The sequence below is a fragment of the Lepisosteus platostomus genome, chromosome 13, assembly GCF_059453375.1.
Source record: "Lepisosteus platostomus isolate fLepPlt1 chromosome 13, fLepPlt1.hap1, whole genome shotgun sequence".
In the NCBI taxonomy this organism is placed as follows: Eukaryota; Metazoa; Chordata; class Actinopteri; order Semionotiformes; family Lepisosteidae; genus Lepisosteus; species Lepisosteus platostomus.
The window spans coordinates 31,770,448-31,798,410 of NC_142623.1; the positions used below are offsets into that span (position 1 = coordinate 31,770,448).

General features: G+C 54.2%; 1 protein-coding gene across 1 annotated transcript; it reads left to right on the plus strand.

Moving 5' to 3' along the window:
* Window positions 1-352: 352 nt before the first annotated feature.
* ccnjl (cyclin J-like) lies at window positions 353-27,874 on the plus strand. The gene is made up of 6 exons (XM_088604142.1): window positions 353-708; window positions 1,761-1,870; window positions 9,523-9,733; window positions 22,241-22,540; window positions 23,522-23,681; window positions 23,971-27,874. The coding sequence occupies exons 2-6, from the start codon at window positions 1,793-1,795 to the stop codon at window positions 24,416-24,418; spliced, it is 1,197 nt and encodes a 398-aa protein (XP_088460268.1). The 5' UTR covers window positions 353-708; window positions 1,761-1,792; the 3' UTR covers window positions 24,419-27,874.
* Window positions 27,875-27,963: the final 89 nt, after the last annotated feature.

Consider the following 27,963-nt stretch of genomic DNA (forward strand, 5'->3'; position numbering starts at 1 on the left):
AACTTCTGGAAACTATAAGTTAATGATTATAACAAGTTCTGGGATGGGAGTACTCTATGGAAAAGCAAGTTCCTGCTCTCCTCCCCTGATCTGTGTGTCGTGGGGCTGCAGGAGGACTGAGCCCCACTCTGGTCTTGTACAGTTTCTCTCTCCTCCCCTGATCTGTGTGTCGAGGGACAACACTTCAGTGGGGTCAATGAAGTGGGCCCCCTATATGAAAGAATGGCTCTGGACTTTATAGATTTTTGTCTACGAGAGGAAAGGTTTGCGTATGTGAAACATGGGTTTCTGGGCGATGCTTGACCGAAGCCCTGGAGCTGTGTTTGTAGTCTGCCGAGCTCTTGAAGACTACAGTTCCCAGAATGCCGTGAACGTCCTTCCCATCCCCTGCTGTGCAGGTTCATTCGCCGGCTCCTCGGCGCTGCGCTGGAAACACTGCCATTCCCATCCACAGCGAGTAGAGGAAAGGGTCGGGAGTGGGGGGGGAGACCACGGCACAAATTCTTGGAAAAGTACAAAATCTCCCACTACCCCGTGTGGAACTCGGAGCTCCGGCTTTGCGTCTCCCGGGACGGAGGAGAGTTTTTCCGCCCGGTTTTCCCTAAAATCAGGAGATACAAAGAAACTTCCACGCGGGGATTGGTGATTTCAGGATGTTGGTCTGAGACAAAGGGTCCGGCGCTGCGGTTGTCTGGCTGGGGAAGAAGGGTAAAGCGTGCCTTTTCTTTCTCCTCTCTTTCTTCGGTGTGTACGTGTGTTTTTCTTCATGCCTAACGACCGTGTTGCCCAAGCCAGCCAAGTTGTATCCCCGTGTTTCAATCTCAAACTCTTCAGAAGAGCAGTTTTACAGGTATTTGCGCGAAGGCAGCCCTTCAGTGGGTAGGACGGCTTTTGCGAAATAAATAAATAAAACGGCTGTAGTTGGACAGAAACTGCGAATTCTCACAGGCGCACTTTTAAACCGATCGACGAAGCCTATATTCGTGCTTAATTTCGCTTCATTTCCAGTTTTGCGAGACGTAGGTGCTCATTGCTGTTCAACTTCATAGTTATGCGGTTATGGTGTTAAATCCCATTTGTAAGCACGGACCGGTTTAAAACGCCTTTGGCGTGGCCGTGGGGGGTGGCTGAGGGCTTCAGTAACAGCTGTGAGTACTTCTCCCGCACGCCGGAGCCGGGCAGCGTGAAACTCACAGACATTTAAATGCCGAGTTGTGTGAGACCAGGGGGAGGAGGAAGGGGTGTCTAAGATCTAAGCTCGCTTGGGACGCTTCAAAGGCGAAAACTTGTGCGGGTTGATCCGCGTCAAGAGCACTTTGACCATTTCCGCTACGGCCGTAAAAACAAAGCACTTAAACTTTATGAACGTGTGTTATTCAAATGTTTGTTCGGGTTGTGTTTTCTGGCGGAATAAACGTCGGCGGCCGTTGTTTTAAAAGACCGAACAGCAGTTTTCGGTGGCGAAAATGGTTTCGACGCGGTTATTCGGGATTTTCACAGTGATAGACTGACGAATCTGGAGCTCGTCGCGGTGTTTCCTAAAGCAAGCGAGGTTTCAACCCTGGAAATACAGGCGAAGTGGTCTTTCATGTGACAAGGCCAGCGGGCTCCGCACTTGCAAGACCTGCTACCGCGCAGGTTTAGCTCCGAGCCGCGGCGGGCCGGTTCCTCAGCGGACCTGGCGCCCCGGTCTTCTGTGTCCGGCCAGCGCCGCGCAAGGAGCGCTCTGACGCGGCCTCCCCACGCTGTGATCTCCGCAGGGTTCACCGGCCGTCCTTTTCCCCCGGGCTGGATGGGAAGGATGGAGACGGAAGGGCAGTGGTGGAAAGGGCAGCTGGCGGCGGACATCCATCAGGCTCTCCGCATCAAGGTGAGTCGGACCCGTCGGCCCGGAACGTCTCGGCGGGACCACCGGTGTGGCTTGACCGCGGCCAAACGTGGCTGCGCGTTGAATTCTAAAGAGAAAACTCACGATAAGTGTTTTTTCAGTAGCCCTGTCGGTCCTGGCTGGTTTTGACCACTAAAATGAAACGCGCAGTTGTCAATACCCCCCTGTCTGACCTTAGTGGTGGTGTTTGCGGATATTTCTAACTTCGTTGGGTCTAAAACGGCGCTAAACTCCTTGGTTCGGCTGACGGTTGGTGTCGTACTTTTAATGTAACATTTCTGTTACAGAGGTGTTGGGGGTCCTCCCCCGTTTTGCGCAAAACATTTTGAAGACGAGTGACTGGAGGCAGAAATGTCACTACAGAGACAGATGCGAGCTCACAGCCGCCGCCTCCTCCTCCCTCCCCCCCTGCTTTGTGAGAGGTCCGGCGTGCGCCGGGCAGGGAGGTGTGAGGGCAGCTGTGTGGTTTTGCGGCGGCTGTCTCGTTGCGGCTGAAGTGTGAATTGTCTGGGGTCCTCACCCCTGTGTGAAGTCACCGCTCTCCTGAGGCCGATTCGGTTCGAAGACTCCAAAGCCCGCCAGCTTTCACTGAGGAGCCCTGCTCACGGCGGCGGTTCTCGCTGTGACGCTTCCCGTCGCTGTGCGCGGTAATCCGTAATGCCCCCCCCGCCTGACCGGGGGCCGAGCCGAAGGGAGTTAGACGTGAGGGAATGCGGAGGGGGGGGTCTCCGCTCACCACCACGCAATTGCTCGGTCCAGACGGAGAACTGGGGCCGGGGCAGAGACCCAGCACTGCAGCTGCTCATGTCCTTCGGGCTGGGGAAGCACGCGTGTGTTTGTTCAGCGCGGTGGGCTGAGGAGCTGTCGGGAAATGTATTAACGGTTCAGCCGGGGAGGGGGTGGCTCTTTCCCGGAAAGGAGAGCAGAGGGTAATTGAAATGACCCTGGCTGCTCTGTTTGTTCTGTCTGGGACGCTGGGAAGCTGGAGCTGACGTTGCCCTGTGACGGACGGCTGGCGCGCACCAGCGAGCAGGGCGATGCAGTTGGAACAGGAGGGCAGAGTAGAGTTGGGAGCCAGCGTAGGGGATGTTTTTTTGTATGTAGTGGAAAGCTGTCAATCGAGAGTTGTGCTGTTTGAGTTTTCTTGTCGCTGCGCTGAAGGTACTGTCTGCGTGGAGTTCGCATGTTCCCCTTGTGTTCGTGTGGTTTCCTCCGGGAGCACCAGTTTTCTAAAGACAAGCTGGAAGGTCAGTTGGCTTCTAGGAAAATTGGCCCTGGTGTGAGTGTGTGCCCCAGTCTAAAGTCCCATCCTGAGTGTACCCCACCTTGCGCTTGTTGCTTGCTGGGCTAGGTCGCACCCCCCCCCCCAGACTCTGTACTGGATGAAGGGGTGGATGTGTGTACGGTGCTGTATTGACTCTGTATTGCTGCTCAGTTTGATGCGTTCGGTGCCGGTGTTGTGTGCCTTGCAGTCTTGAGAACGTCAGAAAGTCCGAATGCTGGGGTGCTGGTCCAAACCAGGGTGATTTTCTCTGATTCTCTGATTGTGTTGGGAACAGCTTCCATCTCCCTGAGGAAGCAGGAAATGGTGAATACTGGCTATAACATGCACCCTTTACCCGGATAGTTGCCCCAAAATGGAATTGAACCCAGATCCCTTGAGCTGTGAGGCAATAAAACATTTTATGAGAAAATGGTCTTCAGAATGAGGGTACTTGTCCCATCTTATAACAATATACCAACAATACAATATATTGTCATACTATATATATATATAATGCCAACATAGTTACATTATAATCCAATGTTATGGTGCCTTTCATCTGAAAGTGTTTGACTTGCTTCATCCCAAGCTGAATTAAGGGTCAACTTTAGGTAGGACAGTGCACAGATCAGGGGAGGAGAGAGAAACCAGCTGAATGAAGGAGAAACTTGAGGAAGGATAGATTGTATAAGACCAGAGTGGAATTTTACAGCTAGTGCCATGGGATCTATAATTACCTTTTTCTTCGTGGTCTTTTAGTAATCTTCATTACAGTGTGAAAGTCCAATAAAACATCACAGATCACAGTGTGAGTGTGGTAAGGTCACATGATAGCCAGGTGTTGTCTGTTGACCTGAAGGGACAGGAACGGTGCATTCTGATAGGCTGTCCATCCCCGCAACTCTGTTTCCCCGAAGACTTCATTTTGATCGGGGAGCTTCTTCCAGTTTGACGTAATGCTTCTGTAGGACTGATGGAAAATTTCGGGTATCTCCTGCCTGTGGCCTTAAAAAACCCTGTTCCCTGGTTAAACTAGCGTGCATCTACCCTCACCACCAACAACAGTGCAATACACACACACACGTCCGTGTGAGCGTCTGCGTCAGGCCCTACACCCTGCCTGCAGCTCCGTTTGCCAGCACCTGCAGTACAAGAATCATACTTCAGTGTGAGCGTCTCTGTCTGGCCCTGCTCTCAGGCCGAGGGTGAGCTTGGAGTTAGTCTCCTTTGCTCTGCTCCATGCAAGGTAGTGGGGAGGAGGATATAAGTTGCTGGGTTTCTGGTGTGTGACAGTAGCCACAGAGTCTGGACACCTATTAGTGTTCTGCTGCCGGGAAAATGTTCCGAGGTTCAGAATTCAGGGATGTGGCCTTATCCGTTGGTGAGTTTACAGTTCTGTTAAAAAAAAACTTGACTCCAAAGCGAGAGCACCAGCACTCAGGCATCTCGGAGACAGATGGGATTTTTTTTTCTTTCCTGAATATGATTCCTCTTTCCTCAGCCCTTTTCCTGCTTGGTGTGGTCGGAGGGAAGCTTTTCCCACAGACCCCTGAAAAATTATGGAGTGGGTAGCAGGGGGTTGGGCTGAAGAGGCCGACACAATTGGCAGCTTGATGCCAGAGGGCTTTTACAGTAACTCTATATTATAATGACGGCAACTGAACCCCTCATGGGAAGCATTCAATTCTAACGCACTGTTTCCACATAATGAACTCTGGTTTTCGCCCCCGAGAGGATTCGTGTGTTTTAAGAGGATGCAAGTGGCAGATTGCCTTAATTTAGACTCCCTTTTGTGTTCCACACTTCTCTTAAGGGAAGCCTCTGCAGTTGGCCCAGGGATCTCTTGCTGGGCATCACCCAGCCCATGTTTTTAGATGGGCTTGGGGATTCAGCTTTCTCTGCAGACTGTGGTTCAGACAGTGTCCCTGCCTGGGTGTTTTGACGAGCCAAGCTTTTTTTTAAAAAATTCCCTATCCGGGGGCGTGCCAACTAAAGATGTCCTGTCTCTCTTAAGGACAAGCGAGAAGTGTTAAAAAAAAAATCCAAAGGTGGGCTGCTGATTGGCTACCTCCGGCCCCCACCCCTTAATGAGGTGCATGGAGGCAGCCCACACACAGCACGCACATCGCCGATCATTCGTTAGTGCTGTGTTGGCACCGCCCAGAGAAGCCTGTGTTGCATGGGTCTCTGGGATGTTTGACCCTCTGCCCTTGTAACCAGGGGGTTGCAGGTTCAAATCCCAGGTGAGAGCCACTGCCGTTGCCGCCTTGAGCAAGGTGTTTTGATCAAGCTATTCCCACAAAATGCCCAGCCAGATTGATAATCAAACGGTGATGCTGGCTGGTGTGCACACAGCAGTGAACCGAAACGATCCGTCATCGCCAGTGGCGCCCCTCCTTCATAAATCGCACCCTTATAGTTGCTTTGAATGGCACTCGGCAATGATGTGCCACTCACTGTTCGCAGGGCATAGTGTTAACACTGCGTAGCTCTCTAAATTATGTTCCATTAGTAAGAAACCCTGGGTTTGATTCCTGGGATGCTATCTGTGGGGAGTTTGCATGTTCCCCCTGAGTTCACATGGTCCAAAGTCACTGGTAGGTTAATTGGCTTCTGGAAATATTGGCTCTGGTGTGCATGTTTTGCGTCTGTGTGGTCCGGGATGTATCCTGCCTTGTGCCCGTTGCTTGCTGGGATAGGCTCGGGCTCTCAGTCAGAAGACGGCTGGAAGGATAGTGAGGAGTTGGGGCTGCTCTGGCGGTGCAGTGAGAGAAGTTGGTAGCCCTGCGCGAGATGGTATCGGTCGCGCTAATCCGCCGCGTCCCAGCGCACAGCTGTGCGATCCGCCACTTCAGCTCCGTCACAAAAGCACCACTGTGCGCGAGAGAGAGTGACAGATGGCGAGTAGAAAGGACCCGGGACGGACGGCAGCCGGCTCCCGCCGCCCGGCCTGGCCAGGCGGGACCTGCCAGGCGCCCCCGGCTCCGCTGGGGCTCCGTGTCGGGGATCTGGGTCGTGGAGACGGGCTGAAAGACCCGGCTCGGTGGGGGGGGGCAGACAGCCCAAGAAGGGACTCCCGTCAGTGCGCGGGGGGGGGGGGGGGGGGCTGCACAAGATTTGAGCTGCAGAGCTTCAGTCGGGTGCTGAGCCACTGTCACCTTCTCAGGGGTTTGTGGGTAAACGATGGGAAAGCAGACCACTGGGATAGAGGAAGCTGGAGGAGGGTACACGTGTGGTTATAGGTGTTAATTTTCGCAGTTTTTCGTCTTGAAATTCAGTTGAGGATTAGGAATCTGCACTCCGCTGGCTGTTACCATTTTTCTAACCTCGGAATAGAATACCAGAACTTGTGTTGTGAGCGCAGACGTCCGAATCTCGGCTTATTGGAGCTGCTCTGCAGGCTGCCCACCTGTTTCATGGCCTCTAATTACAAGGTTTGCAGGAAGCGGCCTGCAGTGTTCAATCATGGCCACATCGGCTTGTCTTATCAGAGGCAGGAGATCACAAATCCCCCTACAGAGAAATTTTCTTCTTTTTACCGTCTGGTGCTTCCCTGATAAGGTTACAGAGACGCTGTAGGTTTTTTTTTTGTCCTCTGCAAGTCATGACAATACTGTTTTAAAAAAAAAACGTTGGAAAACAGCCATTTCCTTTCATCCTTTTAAACTTTTTAAAGCAGTTTGTCATTGGACCTCTGAGTGAAGCGAGAAACTCCAGATGTGAATGAGCTCCATGTTTAAATCATTATCTCGAGATCAAGGATGCTGAAAAGCCCTTGAAAATCTACCATGTTGATTGAAAGAAAAGGCACACTGTTTAAAATGCAGCGCATTGCTTCTTCTGTGTACATTATTTATTCGCAGTCTCGTTACTGCTTATAAGTTAATTGCTCCCCGATATGAACTGGGAAAGTATTCCTCAAAGTGACTAGGAAACCGGAGTTTTCATCTCGAAGAAGCACATTTCTTTCCTGGATTTTTAGTGAGCCAGTAATCCATTTTGAGGCTTAAACAAATAAACAGATTTTTGAAATCTGTGGTTTTTTTCGAAGTAGCTGTGATTAGTATTGGGGCGCCTCCTCATTTCCTGCTCTGAGATGTACACAAGACAATCCATTCAGCGACCCAGTTGCTCGAACCCGAGACCAGCTGCCAGCTTTCAGAGCTTATTCAAGGCGAAGGGCGAGTCGGGTGTAGCCAGTCCCGTTAGGGGAGCCTGAGTTCCTTCTCTTAACGGGTCGAGCGTGGTTTTCATCCCAGGTCCTGGAAGAAGATGCTCCTGGGGGTCCCTGGACTTGGGTGCAGTTCGCATGTGCACCCCGGTTCTGAAAAGTGCCCTCTTGAGCATCAAGCAAGCCAGTGTCCTCTGAACAGCCGAGCGGATTCTGACCCGCTGTATGATGGAGATTGAATGGAATGACATCAGGCCCGCAGGGGCTAATAATATCCTTACACTTATATAGCATTTTTCTGGACGCTCCGCTCAAAGCGCTTTACAGATAATGGGGATCCCCTCCACCACCACCAGTGTGCAGCCCCACCTGGATGATGCTCCAGTACACTCCCCACACACCAGCTCTCAGTGGGGAGGAGAACAGAGTGATGAAGCCAGTTCAGAGATGGGGTTATTAGGGGGTCACGATTAGTAAAGGCCAGGGGGGACATTTGGCTAAAAACATGTTGAAACTTCCTATGAACAGGATGTAGAGAAGACTCCCTTTGCAGAGCATTTTAACCTGTGCCATCATTAGTAGGCCTGCTGTCTGTTGCCATCCCCTTTTTGAGAGTGAGACAATTCTACAAGCATATTGCATTTCATTACAGTTTGTACACGAACCTGACAGCTGCTCTGTGATGGGCCTGGTCTGTTTCCTTGGGCCGGCTGGTCTGCCGATATCGTACTGCCCTGGGTGGGCGGTGAACTCTGTCGGTGGTCGAGAGGGGACGCAGGCTTAGGTGGGGACGTTAGTGCAGGGCCGGTCCTGTCCTGGTTTCGCCAAGGGATCGTTGAGATCAAACTGGGTTTTGTTAGTCCCGGGCCCCGCCAGTCTCCTCCCACGTCATCGCCGTGTGCTGTGCTCGAACCCGCTGCCGTTCCCCTTTAAGCCGGCTTCGTTGGCCAGTCGTAAGGGTGTCCTGGCTGCGGTCTCGATGGGAGCCCTGAAATCCCGAGGATGGGCTGCAGTTTGTCCCAAAGCTTCCCCAGCAGTGAGCTGAGGTCCGCTCTAGACCGCTGACCCGTCTCGTCTTGGTTCCGACGCTCGATCCCGCAGGAAAGCTCGAGCGGCCGTTTTCCTTTTTGCAATTTTATCGAATGTTTTATTTCTTCCCAGCAGTTTGAATCAAGGGCAGTGTTTATTTTTCCTCGAGCCTAGGCCCTGAAGAGCTGCAGAACGGGTTACTCTTCAGTCGCGGCTTTGGCGGAGAAGTCCCCGCGCGGGTCTGAAACACGCGTTGCGTGAGGGTCTCCACCGCAGGCAGGGTGTAACTCGGATTGCCCCCCCAGTCCTCTCGGCAGTGGGGTTGGATGCGCCCGGGAGCAGCGCGGACAGCAGACCGGAGCGAAGGACTCCGAGAGTCTGGATGGGCTGGCAGCCGTCCGCACTGGGGGAGGGGGGGTGGAGGTTTTTTTTTTGACTGCAGCCTCTGCTTCTGCTGCCTTATCTGCTGGTGGAAGCGCCGCCCCCCCCCCCCCTTGCACCCGGCTCTGAAACGGGCTGGTATGTCAGGAGATGGTTGAGTGAGGAGATCAAAGATAACAGCAGCTAGCGAGGGGGGGTCTGACGAGCCCAGTTGGTTGAGTCTGGGGGGGGCGGTGGTGTGTGTGTGTGGGGGGAGGGAGCCGCCAGAGAGCCCTTCCAAAAGTCACCTCAACAGAGTGTTGCCGAAGCGTTGAAGAGGCTGACCGGGCCGTTGTCTCTGCTCTGCCCGGACGCCTGCTCCACCAGCCCTCTGCTTGATTCACTCTGTGTTTGCAGAGGCATCCCTGATGTTGGCTTCCTGCCTGTAAAGTTTGTAAGTGTTGGTTTTGAAAAGGAGGCCCAAGTTGCTCGCTCCTCCCCGCACGCACGCACGCACGCACGCAGACAGACGTTTAAGGTGGTTGTTCCAGAACTTTCCCCATGTCTCCCACCGGGCCCAGTCCGTGCGGCGTTACCCCCTTGAACAGCCCGCGCTGTCGGGGCGCCCCGCCTTTTCTGTCGATCTGACGCGCACTGTCTGCTGCACGTGTCTGTGGAGTCTTGGGGCGCGGCTACACCAACACTCCTGATGACCCCCCTCGCCTCCAGTCTTGGGGTGCAGCCGGACCACCTCTCCTGACCCCCTCGCCTCTCTCTCTCTCCCCCTCCTCCCCCCACCCACCCTTGCAGGAGCTGAAACTGCCGGCGTACCGAGCTCACTCCCCGCAGATCGGGATGCGGCGCTACTTCGCCGACCTGCTGGCCATCCTCAGCAACCGCTACCAGCTGTGCCCCACGGCGCGCCACCTGGCCGTCTACCTGCTGGACCTGTTCATGGACCACTACGACGTGGCGGTCAAGCAGCTGTACGTCATCGCGCTGTCCTGCCTGCTCCTCGCCAGTAAGTGGGGGGGGGGGAGGGGGGTTCCTCGTCTCGGGAAGCATGGTGCCAGTTGTATCAATTGTTCCGAAATCGGTTGAGCCTGACGTGTTTTTCCATAAGGTTTCTTGCGTTGGTACAGTTGGGTGTTTTATTGATGTTTTAAAAAAAACAATGAAGTACTGTGGCTGAAGGGTGAGATGGCTGTGCTGCTTCTGGGATTTGAACCTGCAGCCACAAACGTGTCCAGAACCCTCACCCCCGTGGTGCTACAGCTGTGTTGGGAGGGAGGTCGGTCCGTATATCCTTACTCTTTCTGGCTGCTGTGCAGTACAGCATTCTTGCTTATGTCCTGTTTCGTTTTGTGCAGTTGCTCATCAGCAAGGAGAGCTGTAGATTGGGGGTGGAGAGCTCTTGAGTGCAGTGTGTATAGTGGCGCCGTCTGACGAGTTGAAGTGCAGAGCTTGTCTTAAAGTCCTGCAGGAACGGACTTGTCTGGTCAGCTCGTCTAGAGCACGCGCCGCTTTAGTCTCTCTTAACGCTGCCCTGCTGCAGGGTGTCTTAGCTTTTGCGAGTTGCTGCACTGTGTATGTGGCTGGACTTCCCAAAAACAGAAAGAGTAGGCCTCCAAAAAGGCTCAGCTGGTAAAGTTGCTCACCTGATCCCAGGTTCGAGCCTGAGTCAAGTCACTAGGCTGACTCTGCCTGGGGTTCCCCACGTCAAGTGGCATGCAGCTGTCCCCCGAGTGCTGTTAAGGAATCTCTGTGCTGTCAGAGACACAGCGCCCCCATGTGGCAGGCCAGGGGCTTGCCTCTCCTCTGGTGGGGGGGCTGCGCTGCCTGTGACTTGTTAATAAAACAAGAGGCTGGAAGGCGGGCAGGGCAGAGCAATCGCACGTCCCCTGCGTCTCGGGGTTTGTCACTCTGAGCCCAGGCGTCCGAAACACAAACGTCGTCTCCCCTGGATCTTCCAGATGGGGTGTTGGTCAAAAGTCTGTTCTGAGCTTTTTCAGAAAATACATCTCAGTGTGGCGGTGGACAATTAGTCCCAGGATAGTGTCAAGTCTGGCCGTTATCCACACAGTGCCGTGTAGGAGCCAGTTGGCCCGTTCAACAATAATTGCTGTCTTGGCATTTTGCAGTAGTCGTTCGCTGCATCCCTTGCCAGCTTATCTGACCCTCTGGTTTGCCCGAGTCTGAGATGTTCCTCTTCTCCGGGACGCCAGGAGCTCGTCAGTGTCGCCTTGTCGGTGGGCCGCCGGCCTCGGCGGTGGCGCTCCTGACTGGGGCTTTGTCTCCCCTGACAGCCCCCGTTAATCACGCGGGGCTCTTATCACAGACGCGCACCAGAAGGGAAACGCGGCTCTGGGAGCTGGGTAATTAGCGTGGCAGGGAAACGAGGAGGGTAATAAGTTATCCAGCAGACACGCTGGAGGACTGCGCCGAGATGGGGGAGGCCCGGCTGTGGTAGCGAGGAGGGAAATGCTATGGCTTCCTCCGGTCCAGGGTGTCTCATTTTTCATGCGTTTGCAAATGCAAAGCATTCCGTGCGTCTTGAATTCTTAAAGATCGTTCTGCAGGAAAAAGAATGCACAAAGGCACTAACGGTATATGCCATTGAGTTCCTGCTCAAGGTGTGAAAGTCGAGTCTCGGAGCCTGGATTCAATCAGGGCTGCGACCCGTCCTGACGAGATCATCGGGCTGGGAATTTGAAGCAGTCTGGTCTGCCCGCTGGAAGTCTGGGGACATCAAGTGTTCGGTGCTACTGGACTGTGGAATTCCAGTCCCTCTGGAGTCTCTAGGCTCGGGAGATGCCTTGCCGATCTATAGGGTTAAAGCCACACCAGTGTGGTTAAATCAGGGCAGGATCCAACTGGGAGATCGTGCTTCTCGGTGAGGGCTCGAGGCGGTTTTCAGGGAGTCTTTAATGGGGGAGGGGAGAGGTCAGGCTAACAAACCGTGCTCGGCCCGAAATCCCCTAGTCAAAAACTGGACTGGAGCGCGTTCTTTACTTTGCACGGAGAGTATCCGTCGGTTCTGCGATCTCGGCGGAGCTCCTGACTTCCTGGGCGTCTATGTTAGATGGTTTGGTGTGGCTGGGGTTTTGGCATTGGCGTTAATGACGGCCTCACTGGCTTTTCCGATCCCCTCCCAGAGCCGATGCAGTATGAAGGGCGCCATGTTTATTTATTTGTTTTTAGTTGGCACCTTGTGGGCAGGGCTGGCCGTGCCAGCGCAGCTGGTTAAGGCCCGGGGTTTTGCCCCGCGGAGGGGGGGGGCGCAGCGTAATTCAATCAGTCTGTGTAGGAGCGGGTCGCGGGTCGCGCCTGCTGCTGGCTGTGTCCCCACTCCCCCCTCCATTGTCAGCCCACCGTCTGCGCAGGACTCTGTGATGGGTCTGATGAGGGGCGGGGGGCGCCGGGGGAGTGCAAGGGAGGGGGAGAGTGTTGGGCTGGGGGGCTTGATGCTCATCGTGGACAAGCCGATCGGATGTGGCAGAGCTGGAGGGAGCGAGAGTCCTGGGGGAGCTGGTCCGTTTTCTACTCCCAGCGGAGCTTGTAGGCTGTTTCCACCCTCGCAGGAGCTCCGTTGGACAGGGCTCTGTCTCCACTGAACTGAATCCCCCCTGCTGGCGGGGGGAGGGGGGGTGTGCTCGGGCTGTCAGGAGCAGCTGGGGGGGGGCAGGAGTGATGGCCTATTTAAGGCAGCGAAGTGGGGTGGCGCTGTTATTGCTCAGGGGGATTCAAAGCTCAGTTTTGCTGCAGTTTGGATTTTGCTCCAGCGTTTTTACAAAAAGTGCCTAAGAATCCAAAAGGCTGGCCAGAAATCCTGCTCCGTTAGCCCAGCGTGGACAAAGAGCTCCTTCTGGAGAGCTCCTAAAGAGAAGCTGATCTCTCTGGCGCCTGCCCTTCAACAGTCTTAGTCCTGACGCTGTAATGGTACCTGCGTTAGGGAGGGGAAAAAAAGCTACACTTCAGAAAACCCTTGTCCCCAGACCCTTCAGATACACACACACACCTTCCTCGAGTACTGGAAACACAGCTTTTAAAAAAAAAAAACACGGAATCTGGAAATGAAAGGGAGACCACCCCCCCTCCTCCCTGTGTGGCAGTGCGGCTGGCAGCAGCGACTCCGCCAGCCGCTGCCGCCGCCGCCGCCGCGCGTGGGGACGGGGGCAGGCCGCTGTTTTTGTTCCGCTGACGGGGGTGACGAGCTCAGAAAGAGCCCAGCCTCTGTGAGGGTCCAGGGGGGCTCCAGGGCGCCCGCCATGTGCTTCCGGGCCCCATTCTGAACAAAAGAGCGCCTCACGGGGAACCCCCCAGCCCCTCTTGGGTGGGGGAGCTGAAGGGCAGGATGTGTGCCGGGGGGGGGGGCTGGGTATCGTCCCGGGCACGAGGAGAGAGGTTCGGGCCCTGGGTTAAGTGACGTGCCCACCTGGACCCCTGTGTGGGACAGAAGCGGACCTGTGCAGTCTGATACATTTTCCCCCACCTCTGCACGCCTCCGTGAAGCTAGTGGCGGGAGAAAGGGGGTTTGTGGGGTGACTTTTATTTGCGTTCTCCAGCATGCAGATATTTGTTTTTGTTTCCCCTCGGCTCTTTAACAAAAAAAAAAAACGGAGGGAATTTGACCAGAAATTGAAATGTTGGCTTCAACCAAAACGGGCGTTGATCTTCCAGCAGGCGTCAACATGCGTGCCTCTGTATCTGGGGGGGGGTCTGGGGGGTGCAGTCCTGTCTGCTGCTCCCAGCTTGCCAGTGTCCGCCCGGCTCTGCCCTGACCAGCTGGGAAAAGCCTCGATCCTGCTGTAGAGCTCCAGAGATGTTCTCTCCGATCGGCCGGGAAGAGAAAAGGGAAAATGCTGTCTCCCAGCTGCAATTTCAGTTAAAACTCCAGTTCGTTTCTAGCTGCCTCAAACACGGGCGGAATAGTGGAGCTGAGGGGGTGGGCAGCTGTCCAGGGCTGGGCTGAGGAGAGAAGGGCCAGGAGAAACTGAGTTTAAAGTGTCCCGTCACGAGGTCGTCCACCCTGCGGAAAAAATGGCAAAAACAACAGGATAAAAAAGCTAGGCTTTTAAATACGGGCTGTTCCACTGCTTGTTGCTCCTGTTGAGTTGTGGCGGGGGTGGGGTTGGTGGGATTTCTGTGTTGAATTTACCCAGCGGGGAGCCGGAATATGTAGATTAGTCTGACCGAACTCCCCCGTGCCTGTTAGGGAGATAATCAGTTTGGGGCCCTTCGGAAAATACTGCACAGAACAAGTTTGGACAGCTCTGAAGACCCTTTTAAACGGACTGTCTGGAGCACGCTTTTCCCTTGGCTGCTTGATCTGTTTTTAGATTTTGACAGCACGGTAGCAGTGGTAAAACCGAGATTTCCAGCTCCTGAATCCAAGCTCCGATCCCGCTTTCCAAAAAGACGTCCATAATCCTGGCTTTGTTTTGCGCTCAAAGTGGCGGGCGCTAATTGGTTTCAGCAGTCTCGCCTTTGCAATGCAAATGAACACGCAAAGTGGATCAGGGGAGCATTCCCGAGGCAGAGCGTCCGAAAGGCGTGAAGGTGTAATTAAAACAAAATCGCTGCATCGTTAAATAGGCCTGGTGTCTGCAGAGGCTGCAGGAGGGGTCTTGTAAAGGGGGTTGTTTCCTGATCTGGGGAAGTTTTGCTGCAGTCTGGACTTGGCTCCTGCGTTTTGCAAAATGTGCCCGAGCGTCAGAAAGGCACTGGCCGGAAATTCCGCTCCGTTAAAGAGCTCCTTCCTGAGGGATCCTAAAGAGACGCGAGTGTGGAAGATGGAAGGGGTGATGGAGAGCAGTAGATGAAGGTGAAAATAAGAAACCTCATTGGGGAAAACTGGAAATTCCCAACTGCTGCGGGGGGGTGGGGGGAGATTGGGGGACAGGTCATTAGTTAGCTGGGAAAAGTCGCTCTTCGTTGAGAAAACTCTTCATGGAGGGAATGCTGGGAGTCTAGCCACATGGGAAATGAGCCTGCAGCTCCTAATATCTGAACTCGAGAGTGTTGTTCATCAGGAGCGTTTACTTCCTGGCCTGGATGTCCTCAAGTCCATAGCCGTACACTGGACCTGGTTTGTGCGGGGTGTACATATCGCCCCGGATCGGGGCATATCCTTTCACGCCCCTGTTTTAAACCTTCGTCTCGTTCCCTGTGCACTCCTCAGACCTCCTCTTCCACCTGGAAAACACTTACGCGGATGCACAACTTGTATTCCCTGTAGATTCGAGTGTCCAAGAGAGAGTGCTCCTGATGCCGAGTAATGTTTTTCTTTCTTGGAGGCTTTCCTGGAGCACACTATGCATTTTTGAGGGGGTGCCTGTAACGACTCTGTGGCCGTGTAAGGCCGATCTCCTCCTCTTTGAGGCGCCGATGTCTGTCCCCTTGTGCAACTGCAGGAGGGCGCCTCCGTCATCGGCGCCTGGAGCAAAGGACAGGCGTGTGGGGGGTAAAAATGCTCGCCCCCTCGCGGAGGGTCTTGGCCGCCAGCGCGCTGGTACAGTACAGATTCCCTGCGATCACGCAGGTGTGTGGAGCAGACCAGCGTCTTTTGTGCAGAACTGTACCCGGTTTCAGAGCTGACGGTGTCGCGTTACAGCACACATTCCAGGTGATGTGAGGGAAGGTGAAAGGAATGTTACACCCCCCACACACACACACACTATCTGTCTCTGACCGGATCTCCCGCCTGGAGATTCCCTGTAGGAGAGCTCGGAGCGCGGCGGGGCTGTGCGGTCATTGAGAATGCTGTCGAGCTGCCCCTCTCCCAGGAACGGGATGTTCACTTTTTTTTCATTTCCAGTCTTTCACATCTGCCAGCTGCCCTAAGAACTCGTCAGACATTGAGGCGTTTTGGCCTGTGGTGATAGAAAAGGTCATAATATCCTGATTTTAATGCAAGGATATTTATTTTTGCAACCTCACCTTGAGGTTGTGGGGAGGGCTGACAGAGAGAGAAAATCGGAAATTCCCAGTTGCTGTGTGAGGGCCTCTCCACAACTGTTCCGAGTTTTTCCTGGTGCTTCTTTCTGCTCTTTCTACACTCTTTGCTAGATTTGCAGATTTAAAACATTTTGGGCCATTTTTGCTTCTCAGTGGGATGGGGTGGGGTCTGTTGTCGATTCCGGTGTCAAGGCCTGTAGCTTTTGAACCGCACTTGAAGCTCACTGGAAGAGATGGGAGCGATCCAGCTGATCCCTTGCAGTCCCACGTAAAACAAAACGCTTTTTCTGAAGAAGCGTTTTCCCTGTTGGCAACTCCCGCAGCTTGAAGGTCAGATTTGGAGTTGATTTGTGCCCGTTTCCCCGTAAAATGGGTTTGAAACCTTCCACTGAAAAGCAGATGAACAAAGCACAACATTCATTCCTCTAGGGACAGGGGTTTTAAATTTTCCAGCGGTGGTGGCGGGAGAAAAAGCCCGCAAGGGCCCGGAACAGTGGACCTGGTTCTGAAGGCCTGTCGCCGGGCCCTGCTGGTCTCGTCTCCCGGATTGTGCTGGGCCGTCTCGGACATGTTCCGCAGCCTTGGTGCGGGGGGTCTCGCTGTTGGGAAGCCCTCTCCTCGGCTCGGATGAGCCGCCCAGTTGCGCAGCTGCTGGGAGGTCTGTTACAGCGGGTTTCACAGCCACCTGCCGGAAGGGAGGGACTGTATCTGCTTGCCGATAAGAAACGGGCAGACGTGGGTTTGTGTTGGCAGCGAAGTTGCTGCTAAACTGGGCTGACTCTCCCCACAGAAGATGGAAGCGTTAGGCTGATTCCCCGAGGAGGAGAGATGGATTGGTACCATCCATCCATCCATCCATCCATCCATTTTCTAGCAGCTTCGCCCAATTCAAGGGCATGGGGGAGCCTATCCCAGCAAGCAACGGTTGCAAGCCGGACCACATCGGGGGAGCCGGTGAGGAGGCTGCCAGTCCAGTAGGGGTTGAAGAAGAGCCCGTTCTGCTCCGAGTAGAAGATCTGCAGCCGAACGGGATGGGCAGCCTCTCCTCCGGGGAGAAGGCCGAGCGGGAGGAGCAGAGCCTCTTCCGTCTTGAACGGAGATGCATCACGCCCCCCCCCCCAGTCATCAAGTCATCAAAGACACTGACGCACCTCATCAGAATCACCAGTGAAACTCGGGCCAGAGGAGAGGATGCGCGCTACATGGAAGACCATTTCAACTTGAGAAATGGAGGCCCTTCTTTACACAAAGGGTGGTAGGAGTGAGGAACAAGCTCTTGTTGAGCACATAAGCCATGTTGTTGAAGCTTCTTTTAAGAAACAGCTGGATGAGATCCTGGGATCAGTTAATGTACGACCAACAAACAGGCTGAATGTGCCTAACAGCCTCCTCCTTGTTCATATTCATTATACTGTGGAAGTTTTTATTAGTGAAAATTGGAGTCATATGGTCATAATTGTCGTCTACAACCAGCTGTCTTTGACTGCTAGCCTCAGTACCCTACACAGCCTTTTGCCCCAGCTCTGCCCTGCCCTTCCAAGGGTGAGCTGCTGTTTGAGAATTCAGGCTCAGGGTGGTCTGGGTGGCTGATCCTTCTCCAGCCTGCCTGGAGCCTGCACTCCTCCCTGTGTGCAAAAGTCCCGGTCAGCACTACAGGCACCTGGCACACGTGACTGCAGTCTAAACACGCCTGCTTTTACATCAACCACCGCTTGGCATCTTTTTGATGTGTAATTTTCAGCCTTCGTCATTTGATTCCCTTTTTTTTCTCCTGGAACCTCTTAAGTTGGAGCTTGACATATGTTTAACCATTTGCAGCGACGCGTTACTTGTTTGCTTCCTGTGTTAAAAGAAATGATTTCGCGTCGGTAAGCCCTCTGGGATTTCAGCCGGTCTGCCATGAGCCCTTTCTGGCGCCTGTGTGGGACTCTGGACCAGCTCCAGCAACTGGGTTCTGCCAGCTGAGGAAATCCCAGCGAATATTCTTGCTGGTTCTGGGGCTGCCACCCGAACGTGCGGACCTCACGCTCTCTCTCGCTGGGTGTCCGCAGGAGTCTGGACGCCCTGGAGCCCTACGGGTTCTCAAAACCCTTTCAGGACGGGGTCCTGCCTGCATCCTCGGGCCGAAGGGGTGAGAGCTGTCCGCTTCCCCCTCACTCCACACAGAGCTGCTGGCCACACCGACCAAAGGAAAACTGTGCCGAGAGGTCCCCTTTTCTTCCTTGAGTCCATCTTGGTCCCAGAAAATACGCCCTGATAGACCAGTCCACTAGCACTTCCACCCCAGCTGTTTCCTGACCAGAATAGCACAGCACACGCTGCAGCGATCTGCCATCAAACAGACAGCAGCACTTTAATACTTGTAGTGGCTGAAGTCAGCATGCGTGACTACAGACCCGGAGAACCCACTGAGTCGTGGATTACAGCTTTATCAGTGGAACAACTTGGCAAGAGCTAGTAAATGTCCAGTAGGAAAAGGGTATCTGAGTTATTAGCTGTTGGACTGATGGGGGGTAGTAAATACCTCATCTGATTTACTCGGAGATCATCCTGTTTGTTAGTGCGTACGCTGGAGGGCTGTGGTCTTCTGGGATATGGATGGCTTGGGTTGAATCGGCTGTCGGCTGCTTGTCTGGACAGTCCTGGCTGCCATGTCCTTACTCCCTGAGGGTTGAGGGGACAAGAGGGTATTGCGTCGCTGTGCTGGCTGGTGGGCTGGGTATGACCGAGACTTTGCCCCAATGCATCATGGGCTTCTCGTCCTAAATGTTGCCCCTGCTCTGACAGGAATACGCTGCCCGCTCCAGAAATGTCCCCCACACGCGTGGCAGCGCAGGTTGAGGGGCCCCTGGGGTACAGCAGTGAGGCTGCACCCCTCCCATGTCCGTTCGACACTCCAGCCGTGCCAGGAAGGAGAGGAACCTTTTATAAAACGGAGCTTGAACAGATGGGGCATTTGTTTACTTTTTCTAGGAAAATGAGAGAGGAAGCCACCTGGCCCATCAAAACCATTTGGTTGATAGTCCTATTTAATACTTAAAAAGACATGATCTTGGCTACACACCATGTTTGGACAGCTTGTTCCATACTCCCACCACTCTTTGCGTGAGGTGGTTCCTGTCCTCTGGGTTTAGCATTAGTGTCTTTGAAGATTTTGAATACTTGCATCAGGTCCCCTCGTAGTCCCCTCTCTTCAAGACTAAGGAGATTCAGTTCCTTTAGCCTCCCAGTAGAGGATATATGAGATTCAACCGAGACGCTGTTCCTCCGGGAGCAGGGCTGGGAAGCACTCTCTTCCGCTATCGCAGTGCAGGAAGTAGACGCCTGCAGGGGTTCATGCGTGTTAAGGTTGTCCACCGTGGAGTTTGTGCTGTACGTCCCAGCTGTTCACGCCAGGATCAAAGGGTCCCTCCAACCTGTGCTCGAGCTTTTATTGCCTTGCGAGTTGCTGGACGGTGTGAGCCGAGCTGGCGCTGTAGGAGGAGGAGGAGGAGTTGTAGTGTAATAAACCGCGGCCTGTATGCAGGGGCGAGACTCTGGGCAGCTAACAACACTGGGAATTTGTTAGGGTTGGCCAAGGTGTGGCTCCGGAGCCCCAGAACTGCTCCAGGACGTGGAGCCAGGCAGTTTTTGTCCTTGGATGAGCGACTTGACCCAAATTCTGCCACGCACAGGCCTGGTGTTTTTCAGTAAGGGAAGAAAAAACGCACCCTGTCCTTCTGTGACCTTCTGTACTACAGCACTGAATATTCAACACCCCGCATTTGTAAAAGACGCTTGATGAAGGCTGAGGGTGCTGTAGGACATGTAACGGCACGACAACACGGTTGTTCCGCCAGCACTGAAACGGCGATCGTGGTAAATCCCTAACCCGACTCTGGCCCGAGGTGTTCCATTTCACGGTTTGTGAGCCGGTTGACAGCAGAGGCATCGTCGTTACCTGCCCTGGGTGAGGGCAAGAGGCCCACTCCTGAAGCATCCTGCCCCGGGGGCATCCCCCTGTGATGACCGTGCCCGGCCTGGAAGAGGTCCGCGCCGGTGTGGGTGGAGCAGAGCCGAACGCGAGAGCCCTAGCTCTTGTCTGGCTCCAGCTCCCCTGTGGTCCCAGAGTTGCCGCTGGCTGTACTGGGAACAGGCCACCATCGGGAAGGAGCGATGTCGAGCCGCCAGTCCCCAAGAGAGAGGAGGGAGGCAGTGAAACGGGAGTGCCCGGAGAGGAGCTGTGCACGTATGGGAACGTGCAAGCTCCACACAGACGGGTTCCCCCGATCCAGGAATTTTACCCGAGGGCCTGGATCTGGGAGACTGTAATACTCATCACCTGGTCCCTGTGCTTCGCAGTGTGCAGACCTGAGCCTGCATCCTGTGCTGCTCTAAATTGTGAGGTTTTTTTTCCACCCATCTATAAGAAATTAGCATTTTATTCTACAGTGCCGGCGTTTGTGCAGTTTATAGGGGACTGTGGATCAGTAATTGGATCGCAAGACCCCTCCTCCCCCCTCCACTGCTTTGCCTAAGGGAGCATTAAGGAGCGCAGGGGCCATCATTAGGGGGTGGCTGGGGTGTGCAGGTTGTGTAATCTGACCCCCCCCCCCTCCACTGGGGGGGGGAGGGGCCCCGGCTCTTTCCCCACTTGGGTTAAAAGGCTGAACTCTGTAATCTGATTGGCCGTGAGGGATTGTGAGGTCACAGAGCTGTTGCTAGGAGAAGTATATATATGAAGAGAGCCCCCCCCCCCCTTTCCCCCCCGGGGGGAGTGGGCGGAGCTATAGGATCCTAATAGTTTTCATCCTCATTGAATAATCAAGTAGGCTTCAGCTGGCTGTCTCCCAGCTTTTTTTTTTTGCCGTTTTATTTTGAATGTCCCATTAATTTTAATATCTTCAGCCCCTCCGGGGGTTTCCAGACTAATACATTCCAAATGAATTCCTTCAGTAGGCGAAGAGATGGAAAGAGCGCCTGCCACACGTCTTGTTTGAACTCGAGTGCTGTAGGGGTCTCTCATGGGTAAAAAAAACCTGCTGTGTGTTTCGAAAGCTCCCCGTTTGTACAACGGGAGAGTACTAATTGCCGTCTTGTTTACAGTGTGTGGACGTGAGCGCTGTAGTCCTGGGCCGCCGTCATTCAAGAGCTGTTAATTAAAGACAAACCGGCGCCGCGGTCTGTGTGAAGGCTTGGGCACGCCTGTTTGGCGAGGACGGACATCTCCGACCGTGAAAAGAGGGTTGCCAGGAGAAAATGTGTTCCGTGTTGTCGGGGAGCCGGAATTCCCCCTTTTTAATTAACATTCACGGCCACGCACGTGCCCTGTGCTCGCTCCAACCCCACTGCACGCTGTTCCGCGAAAGATCAGATGTGAGCCAGTAAGTCGCCCCTATTTGCCTGATCGATGTCCCCACATTATTTAAAAATGCAAATGGCGTCGCTTCTTGCACCTGCCGGCGGGGCGGACGGGACAGGGCCGCTCCTCTCGGGTGACTCGGCTCTATTGTTCGGGGCTCGCTGGCCTCTTTCAGGCCGTCCGCGACGTCACCTCGGCGGAAAGAGCGCGCCTGTGAACCGGATCAATAAGGGGGCAGTGGGCATATGTGCTTTTACAGCTGAGAGGGGCCTCCCCCGCTCCCCCCAATTTTATGTTCGTCTGAGTAGAGAGATTGGGGAATTAAACTCACGTCGGCTTCATTCGCCCTGCGGCCTTTATTTAATTATTATTAATTGTATTTGACGCTCTTATCCGAAGCGACTTCCGTTTATACGGCTGTTTTTTTTACCGGAGCAGCTCAGATAAGGCAGTGTGCTCAACGGTATGACAGCAGTTTCGAACAACCAGCCTACCCTGTAGACCTCCATAGCCCTGAGCACTGCTCCACACCGCTGCCCGTGAGAAAGAGACGTGTTCAATAGGCTGGCCAGGATCTTGACAAAGGCCAAGAAGGGCGTTGATGAGAAATGTTGGCATGTGTCTCTTAAATGCCCACAAACGCGCCTGGTTGGTGTTAAGCCTTTTTTTCCTTCCTGGGTGGTTCAAGCCTTTTTAGATTGGCGCAGAAGGTGTTGGGTTCTGCCAAAGCCTGGAAACCTAGAAAGGCTTTTGCTCGGTTGTTGAGCACTCACCACGCCCTTAGCCCGTGCTGTTTGTAGTTCCCTGGACACCTGCGCTCCTGCTGCGGTGTGAAATCGTGAACCTGATCTAGTTCTCTCTTTGTTGTAGTGGGATTTTTTTAATTATAGGTCTTGCATGTGTCCTGCCTTCATGAGGCCGCATAGGCAAAAGGTTGATGTGGTAGGTCATGTGATGAAAATAAAAACCCAACCTAACATTGACCGTTATCCCCTAAGAGGTTGACTCACGGACAGTGGGTAACAGATGGAGAGGTTTACACAAAGGGTTGTGGGAGGGTGGAACAAGAAACCAGGGTATCAGATTCCAGAAACAGCTGGATGAGATCCTCCAGTCAGGACAGGAGGCACGTCTTTACACAAAGAGCGGTGGGAGTCTGGAACAAGCTGCCCAGCCCTGTTGTTGCATATCCCGGGCTGGTCTGACCACGGCTCCCTCTTCCCCCGGCAGGTAAATTCGAGGAGAAGGAGGACCGCGTGCCCAAGCTGGAGCAGCTGAACGCGCTGGGCTTCATGTGCAGCCTGAACCTGGTGCTGACCAAGCGCGACCTCCTCAAGATGGAGCTGCTGCTGCTGGAGACCTTCAACTGGAACCTGTGCATGCCCACCGCCGCCCACTTCATCGACTACTACCTCCACGCCGCCATCCAGGACAGCGACCTGCACAACGGCTGGCCGCTCTCCTCCCTCCCCAAGACCCGGGCCTTCATGGAGAAGTACACACACTACTTCCTGGAGGTCTCCCTGCAAGGTAGGAGGGCCAGAGCGGGGCCCGCACGGAACTGGTCTCTAGGAAGAGTTGTGGAGGCACTGGGCTGTCTTCACAGCACAGGAGTAGGTGTTTAGTCAGGCAGGTGCAATCTAATAACCTTCAGCACTAATCTGGTCCAATCTCAGGTGGCTGCTGTATGTGGCGTGCGTGGACCAGTAGGTGTCGCTCTTCCCTGTGGATCAGCATTAGCAAAGGATGGTGACACAGTGCAGTAGGAGGTGCAGAGGTCTTGACCAGTGTCCTGGCTGAACCCCACTCTGGTCTTGTACAGTTTCTCTCTGCTCCCCTGATCTGTGTGCCGTGGGGCTGCAGGAGGACTGAACCCCACTCTGGTCTTGTACAGTTTCTCTCTCCTCCCCTGATCTGTGTGTCATGGGGCTGCAGGAGGACTGAACCCCACTCTGGTCTTGTACAGTTTCTCTCTCCTCCCCTGATCTGTGTGTCATGGGGCTGCAGGAGGACTGAACCCCACTCTGGTCTTGTACAGTTTCTCTCTGCTCCCCTGATCCGTGTGTCGTGGGGCTGCAGGAGGACTGAACCCCACTCTGGTCTTGTACAGTTTCTCTCTCCTCCCCTGATCTGTGTGTCGTGGGGCTGCAGGAGGACTGAACCCCACTCTGGTCTTGTACAGTTTCTCTCTGCTCCCCTGATCTGTGTGTCGTGGAGCTGCAGGAGGACTGAACCCCACTCTGGTCTTGTACAGTTTCTCTCTCCTCCCCTGATCCGTGTGTCGTGGAGCTGCAGGGGGACTGAACCCCACTCTGGTACTGTACCCCCCCCCCCCTACAATTTGATATTTCACTCAATTGGGCCCTTTATCTTTAGACAGCCCGGCGAGCATGCCCCCCGACACTACGCTGTTCTGTTGACGTCGCCGCGTTGTTTGCATCTGACTCACTGGAGTGCGTTTGTCTCGTGTGCGTGTGTGTGTGTGCGCTCGTCCGTCTGTCTCCGCCCCAGATCACGCCTTCCTGAGTTTCCGGCCGTCCCAGGTGGCGGCAGCCTGCATCGCGTCCTCCCGGATCTGCCTGCAGATCTCTCCCAGCTGGACCACCGCCCTGCACCTGCTGACCGGCTACACCTGGGACCACCTGACGCAGTGCATCGAGCTCATGCTGCTGTAAGGCCCCGTCCTCCCCGTCTTCCTCCTTTTCGCTCCAGCGCACAGCTTGCTCTCCGTCCTCTCCGAGGAGGGTGGATCCGTGGCAGGAGGAAGGAGAATTGGAAAGAGCCGAGCTCGTGCGCTGGGGCAGAAAAGCGATTAATTAGAACAGAACAATTTTACTGGAAGGTGCTCGAAGCCCCGATGTCTCGCTGATGTCCGGTGCATCGCTCAGCGCGGTTCTGCACAACGATGCTCGGGCCGCGGTGAGGGTTCAAGCCGCGTTTTTCTTCCCGTTTCCCCACAGAGCCCACGACAACGACGTCAAGGAGGCCAACAAGACCAAAACGGCCCCGCCGGCCGCGCAGACGCCCCCCCTGGCCCCGGTGCAGAGGCAGCCCCCCGCCTCGGCCCCCCAGCAGCTCCTCTTCCAGCCGGTCGGCTACACGCCCCTCTCCCAGCACGCCACCCCCCTGTCCCAGCTGCACGCGCTGGCCGACGCCCAGGCCCTGGGGCCTCTGGCCTCCCGCGACTACCTCCAGGCCCACCGGCCCGCCCTGCTGCCGGGCGCCGCGGGGGCGGGCGCCTGCACCTTCCACGCCTGCCCCGGCCTCCCCCCCGGCCTCCCGCTGCCGGGGCCCGTCTCCATGCAGGTCGCCATCGCGGCCGAGCCGCGCCACTGCCTGTCCGTGGCCTACGGCGGCGGCTACCTGGGCGCGACCCCGTCCTTCGCCGCCGGCTGCTTCGACAGGTGACGCCAGGAGAAGGGGGGGGCGCGGAAACGGAAGCGGCCCCCTCCCCGGGCCCGGGGCACGACCCGCCAGCCGGTTTCCGCGGCCGGAGCCGAGGCAGTCATCGTTCTGACGTAGCGCCCGGCGAGCCGTTCACGTCTGGCTCCTGTACTGGTGGGAGTGGGAGTGGGGGGGGGGGGACATCATCCTCCGTGCTTGTTGGGATATCGGCGGAGGGCAACTCGGACACTCAGTTACCCCAGGTGGCAGAGCGCTCACACCCCCGCCCTCTCTCGGCGCAAATCCTTCCGCTGGAGAATCGACTCCCTGCAGTGGTGGTGAACTGAAGGGCCGAGGGTCTGGGGCCTGGTGGGGGGGTCTCCAGAGTTCTACAGCTCTGTCTTTCAGCTGTGGGGGAAGCCCTGGAGCAGGCGTCTGTTCTGTTCGTCCGGAGCAGGAGGCGGGCCTGACTGGGGAAGTGCCCCCTCCTCATGGTCTGGCCTGGAAGTCCTGGCATTGGGAACATCTTATGGGGGGGAAAGGATTCCTGCTGAAGCCGTTTCGGGGTTTTTAGGCTACTGATTGAAGGGATCTGTAAACTCTGCCGGTTTGTGACCCCCTGACCTGCATTTGGCTCAGAAGCAGGGTCCTGTACCCCCTCTCCACCTGTGTGCTGCTGTGAACACCCCCAAACCACCCCAGAAGGTCGTCCTGCTGGAGGGGCAAGTGCTGTTGTTTTTATTGAGGGTTTAACTGGAGACCCTGATTTTGTTGGAGTGTGTGTGTGGAGGGGGGGGTTCAATTCAAAACAGTTGTTCCCAAACCCCGCCCCGCCGGTAATGCCCAGTCTCTAACTCGCACTGATCCAAAAATGAGACTTAAAAACAAAATAAATCAACAATAATACCTCAGGGAGCAAAACTGTTCGAAGATCGATTTCGCACTAAGGCGACGAAAACGAAACTCCGCCCGGCTCCTCCGCCCACACGGAGGCGGAGGAACTGCGGGACGTTTCTGGGCGAAGACGAGCGAGGGGCGGTTTGAACTTTTCAGAACCCCTCGGCATTGAGGTTCCGTGAGTGTGTGGACGCGACACAGGCCTGTGGACGTGGTAACGTTTTCATCTTCTGGGTTCGCCCCCACCCCCCGCGCTCCCGTTTTATTTCAGGAGGAATACGGAAATAACCGGGACCACACAGACTCTCTGTCCCGGGAAAGGTTCAAAGACTCTTCAACTCGATGCCTTAAGGACTGTCAGGGAGCGAAGGGGCGGAAGCTTGCTTTCTTTGAAGATCTAAAAAAAACTGAAATGGATATTTTGAGGAGTCTCTTTTTTACAAAATATTATTGTACTTTTTACAAATCCCGTGCTGCTGCCTTATGATTGAACTGAACGGTTTATTACTGTGACTGTTTTCTCTATTGTTGTTTACAGAACCTCGCTGTATCAGGGACCTAACATGTTACTTGAACACAATGCCATTTAAACTTTAGCCGTTATTTATAATGTTACCCGTATGGGAGATTTTGTAGTTTTCTTTTTTTTATAACTGTTCGGTAAACAGTCTGTCCGTGGATATACAACGTCCACGTTTTTATCCCGGCCTTTCGAGAGCAACGCTGTACAGTCTCGGGCACAGGAAGTGACTTCCTCGCGTCCTCGCTCCGCTGGTAACCCTGGAGACGAGGTCAAAGTGCGTGCTTCTCTTCCGGCCCAGCGCACATCTGTAAAAAAAAATCCAGAACAGAAAGGAAGGAGGGTTTTAAATTTTTCGGCATTTGCTGCAAAAAGATGGGTTCCTACACGGCTATCTTATTGACTGTGTTTGAATAAAATCGCAGTGGGGTGCAGAGCGGGCAGTTTTCTCACTGGGAGGGCCGGAGAGGAAACGGATTTTTGATTGGAGAGGACGAGGAGGACGTCATGTCGGTGCCAGTGGCTGTCCAGGGTTTCCGGTCGGTTCCTTTTTATTTGCCTCCTGGGTGTGAAATGTACCCTAGGCTCTTCTGCTGCAATGCTCAGGCGTGCTGCGCAGGGGGTTCGACTCTGTGGCCTGGGGCACAGGCCTAGTGCCCCATCACACTGGACTGCAGAGTGACAGTCTACCCAGCTCCCCAAAGCAGCCCCTACCACGCCTCCCTCCAGAGGAGTCGGGAACTGTGCTGAGCTCCGGCAAATGGCGAGATCAGATTGATTTTGTGGAAGTCTGGTGATTTTTAACCGCATCTTAGTGAAAATGAGCCTTAAGGCGATTGAAACCGAGAGTTTGTCATTGTACTGGTGCCCATTGCTCTGCGGAGCTCCTGTGAATGTATTTCACTGTGCACGGTGCTCTTCGGTTCAGAATTTCAGCCTTCTGGGATACCGATGACAGGGAGTCCCACCATGCTCGGAGACCTCCGTTTTCTGGGCCACCTGTCTCGCCTGGTGGTGCTACCTTGGTTTTGCACTGTAAAAGGAATACATGCTTCCACTTTTTTTAAAAAAAATCTTAGCTGCAGTTCAAAGGTATCTGTCTCTCAGCTTCCATAAACTGGAATATTTTTCACTATTTTTTTTTTCCTCGATTAGCATCAGATTAGTCTTCATTGCTGAAAGCAGAGCTCCTGGTCGGTTCATTTGATTGGATTTTTCTTTGAAGCCACCAGACAAAACAAAATCCCACATTCCTTACCTGAAGAAAATTCCCTCCCCCCCTGTCATTTTGACTCATTGGAGGGTTAGATTCCAGAAAGGGGGTGGGTGGGGGTTGTCCCAAGTACCTAGTGAGACCACGTTCCAGCCTCATCAGAAGCAGCAGCAGCAGGAGACATAAGAGAATCAAGCTTCCACTGTTTTTTTTTAAATTTCTTACGATGTGTTTTAGTTTCAACATTTTGCTTGATTTTGTAGCTGTCCTGTCTGTGTGTGTCCAGTTGGATTGTTGTTTTGTTTGCTGAATGCAGTCTGGGTTCAGTGAGTTTCCAAGCCATTGACCGGCCATCCTGTTACAGTAATGAGAGCCTCTAACTACCGGAGGTCTCCGAGTGCAATATACTGAGTCACTGATCTCTCGGAACAATAGCTATTCTGTTTAGACTGACGTTATACCACTAGATCCTCTTCTGTTTTTTTGTAACTTATTCTTGACAGATGTGAGATTATTGCTTTTGTTGTATGATAAACTGTAGTTTTTAAGTTCTTTGCCTGCTGCCGGGGGACAGTGAGTTTTGATCCAGTCGTGAGAATATGTTGCATGTTGCAACACTCCGAAATGTGACCCGGAACGACGGCGCCAAAGTCCTCAACGAGACCCATGGCACGGATACTTCGGAACGCTGGTGTTTTAAACTGATTTTTTTCATTGTTTTTATAATTATCGTTTTTTTTTGTTGTTTTGTACATGAGAGGGAAGAGAAACATGAAACCTCAGAAGCTCAGTTGTTTTTTTTTAACCTAAAGCGGGTCAAAATAAAGACTGAACAGATACCGAAACGAAAGCAGGCTGCTGCTCGCGTCTTCTTTGGAACATAGAGGCCACGTCGGTCACCGCGCACCCCCCCCCCCCTTCAAACCAGGGCTCCTCCAG

Bases quoted from the DNA above. Each gene is read 5' to 3' on its own strand.
- ccnjl (XM_088604142.1), top strand. From the start codon at position 1,793: ATGGGAAGGATGGAGACGGAAGGGCAGTGGTGGAAAGGGCAGCTGGCG. The intron at 9,734-22,240 runs GTAAGTGGGGGG...TTCCCCCGGCAG, and splicing joins GTCCTGCCTGCTCCTCGCCA to GTAAATTCGAGGAGAAGGAG. The intron at 22,541-23,521 runs GTAGGAGGGCCA...TCTCCGCCCCAG, and splicing joins CCTGGAGGTCTCCCTGCAAG to ATCACGCCTTCCTGAGTTTC.